General features: G+C 45.1%; 1 protein-coding gene across 1 annotated transcript in view; it reads right to left on the minus strand.

The window, feature by feature from the left end:
* Window positions 1-3147, minus strand: part of LOC109924767 (solute carrier family 22 member 7) — a 46500-nt gene extending 43353 nt beyond the window's left edge. Inside the window, exons 1-2 of the mRNA XM_048596603.1 lie at window positions 3061-3147; window positions 248-351 (exon numbers count right to left, since the gene is read on the minus strand). Coding sequence (XP_048452560.1) covers window positions 248-351; window positions 3061-3147 — 191 coding nt within the window. The remainder of the gene's footprint in view (window positions 1-247; window positions 352-3060) is intronic.
* Between the last annotated feature and the right edge of the window lie 741 nt (window positions 3148-3888).

Here is a 3888-nt window from a genome sequence, read left to right on the forward strand (position 1 = left end):
CGCACTGTCGGAGGGTCAGTGCTGAGGGAGCGCCGCACTGTCGGAGGATCAGTGCTGAGGGAGCGCCGCACTGTCTGAATGCACTGAAATGTGACTTGTCTTGCCTGTATGAATCACTGTGCCCATGCACTAACTGGGAGACTGAGTGTGTAAGAAAATTGAATGGTATGGATTTGGTGAATGGCCTCTTGCCCACAACTGATGCTCAGCTGCGAATTTGTGATTAGAGGACTGAGTCACAAAGTACTTGTCTGATAAGTAGCCAAAGAGCAGAGCTCCCAACGCCACTCCGATGAAGAAAATGCTGGTGGCTGCCTGGTTCAAGCTCCGTTTCTCGCACACCAGATCCCACTGCAAGAAGAACACAAACAGGAGGGAACTCAAAGTCAGCACTGCCCTGTAACCTAGTGCCCAGTAATTGTCTACTATCTGGTGCCACACAACAAACTCCAGAAGCATTCTTTCCAGCTATGGGACAGACACAAAAGGCAGTCTTTATGATTGCTGTGGTGCTAGCTGTTGAGGTTGAGACCACTGTATGTGCACATTTCAGCCTGACCTTGAATAGGATGCTGCACACATTCACTACTTGATTGAAACCGTTTTCAATAAGCAGGACAGGTCACATTGTCCTAGTTTGTGTTCCCTCAAGGGCCAAAGGTCCAGAGGTGAATGAATCAGACTGGTCACCATAACTAAAGGAGTGGATCTGCTGGTCAGAGAGGAACCTGGTCAGAGCGGGCAGTGTCATTAACAAGGGGCCAGGCAGCTCAGGGAGCATATGTCCCCCAAACAGACTGTTTGAATACAGGGAAGAGCTTGTGGAGAATGTAATTGAATAGAATAATGAAATAGCCTGGAGGGACTGGTTTATTTGGTATCTGGCTTCATCACATGGCCAGTGAAGGAAATGTGGGCCAGGGTTGGGCAGGCCCGGACTGGGAGTGGGTCAGCTGTCTGTTAGAGAATGGTGTCACACTCTATCTGAGAGCCACCTCAGTGTGCAGCCCTCCGGAGTAAGGAGGGGAACTGCACCTCAGGGAACCAACAGCTTCAAACACATCTACTGCCCCCTGGGGCAAATACCTGCCATTTGTTGGGGGGGGGGGGGGGGGGAGGGCTGCAGAGAACAGGCCAGGAATGACATGGTCAAGACAAATTCCAACAGCAACTTCAACTTATGTTGTGTCTCTAAGGTAATTAGATGCTTCAGAGCAATATTATAACATGAAGTATGATACTGAGCCATATTTAGTTAAATGATCAAAATCTTCATCAAAGACAGACAAAGGGATGTTTTAAAGCAGGAAGCTGGGATAGTGAAGCAGAGAGAATTAGAAATTCGGGGCCCAGGTACCAGGAGGTACAATTTCCACAGTGTAGCTTGTAATTGGGAATGCGATTTGGGAATTTCGATTATAATTGGAAATTGAAAAGGAAGGAGGAACTCAAGGAAATGACAATTACCAGGGAACTGGCTCTGAGTAAATTGTTAGAACTGAGTTGACAAGTCCCCAAAGTCTTAAAAGAAGTACAAAGAGAAAGAATGAACAAAGGTCAGGTTCAGGCCCTTCAGCCCACCAAGACTGCAGCAACATATAGTAAGAAACCTTTTGCTTGTATGCAGCCTGTATCCCTCTATTCCCTGCCTGTTCATGTATCTGTCACATTGCCTCCTAATGATTGCTATTGTAACTGTGCACCTCCAACACCTCCTCTGGTGGTACACTCCAGGCACCACTGTGTATAAACTTTGCCTCTCACATCTCCTTTAAACTTACCGCGTATTACCTTAAACATATGTCCCCTAGTAATTGACATGTTTACCCTGGGGAAAAAGACTCTGACTATCCATTCTGTACATGCCTGTCATCATTTTGTAAACCTCTATCAGGCTGCTCCCTCATCTTTTGATGTTCAAGTGAAAACAAACCAAGTTTCTCCAATTTGTCCAAATACTCTCCAACCAGGCAACATCCTGGTAAACCGTTTCTGTACCCTCTCCAAATCCTCCACATCCTTCTGGTAATGTGGCGAGCAGACCTGTGCACAATATTCCAAATGGGGCCTAACTACAGTTCTATACAGCTGTAACATGACTTGCCAATTTTTATACTCAGTGCCCTGATTGATGAAGGTAAACATGTCATTTGCCTTCTTGACCACCTCATCCATTTATGATGCCACTTTCAGGGATTTGTGTTCCTGTACACCTAGATCCCTCTATATGTTGGTGCTACTAAGTGTTAAGAACATAGAACATTGAACAGTACAGCACAGGAGCAGGCCCTTTGGCCCACGATGTTGTGCTGAACTTAACGCAAAATTAAACTAATCCCTTCTGCCTGCCCTTGGTCCATAACCCTCCATTCCTTGCGTATTCGTCTGCTTATCTAAAAATCCCTTAAATGTCCTTATCAAATCTGCCTCCACCATCACCCCTAGCATCGTGTTCCACATTCCTATCACTCTCTGTGTAAAAACACTTGCCCCTCACATCTCCTTTGAACTTTCCACCCTCTCACCTTAATTCCCCCTAGTTTTAGACATTTCAACTCTGGGAAAAAGATTCTGACCATCAATCTTATCTATGCATCTCATAATTTTATAGACTTCTTCCCCTCAGCCTCTGCCATTCAAGAGAAAACAACCTGAGTTTTTCTAGTCTCTCCTTATAGCTTCTGCCATTCATTGTATACTTCCCTCCTGCATTAGATATTCCAAAATGCATCACCTCACATTTGCGCAGATTAAACTCCACCTGCCATTTCTCCGCCCATTGTGTATCCTGCTGTATCCTCTGGCAATCATCCTCACTGTCCACAACTCCCCCATCCTTTGTGTCATCAGCAAACTTACTGATCAGACAATCTACATTCTCCTGCAAATCATTTATACACATTACAAGCAACAGGGATCCCAGCACTGATCCCTGTGGAACACCACTGGTCACAGATCTCCAGTCAGAAAAAAAGCCTTCCATTGCTACTCTCTGTCTTCTATGACTAAGCTAGTTCTGTATCCATCTTATTAGGTCACTGTGATCTTGCGTGAATTCACCTTCTGTATCAGCTGGCCATGAAGGACATTGTCAAAGGCCTTGCTAAAGTCCACACAGACAAAATCCACTGTCTTGCCCTCAATCATCTTCTCACTTCCTCAAAAAACTGAATTGCATTTGAGAGATACCACCGCCCCCACACAAAGCCGTGCTGCCTATCATTAATAAGTCCTTATATTTCCAAATGTGAGTAAATCCTGTCCCTAAGAATCTTCCCTATCACTGATGTAAGGATCACTGCCCTGTAATTTTCTGGATTATCCCTGTCAACCTTCTTAAACAAAGGAACAACATTGCTTATTCTCCAGTTCTCTGGGACCTCACCTGTGACTAAAGAGGATACAAAGATTTCTATCAAGGCCCCTCACCTGCCTCCCCCAGCATGCTAGGATAGATCCCATCAGGTCCTGGGGACATGTCTATCTTAATGCTTTTCAAAATACCCAGCACCTCCTCCTTTTTTATATTGACATGGCCCAGGATAGCAACAGACCCCTCCCAAGCCAAGTTCTGAGGAAGGGTCACTGGACCTGAAACGTTAACTTGTTTTTTTCCTTCACAGATGCTGCCAGACCTGCTGGCTTTTCCAGCAACTTTGTTTTTGTTCCCTTCCAAGCCTTACCATCCACCATGTCCTTCTCTTTTGTGAATACCAATGCAAAGTATTCATTGAGGTCCTCACCTGCTTCCTCCTGATCCATTCATAAATTCCCTCCTTTGTCCTTGTGTGGATTGACCCTTTCCATAGCTACCTTCTTGCTCTGTATATATCTATAAAGCACATTGAGATTTTCCTTAATCCTGTTTGCCAAAGAAATTTCATGGCC

Source organism: Rhincodon typus, chromosome 5, assembly GCF_021869965.1.
Source record: "Rhincodon typus isolate 14 chromosome 5, sRhiTyp1.1, whole genome shotgun sequence".
NCBI lineage: Eukaryota > Metazoa > Chordata > Chondrichthyes > Orectolobiformes > Rhincodontidae > Rhincodon > Rhincodon typus.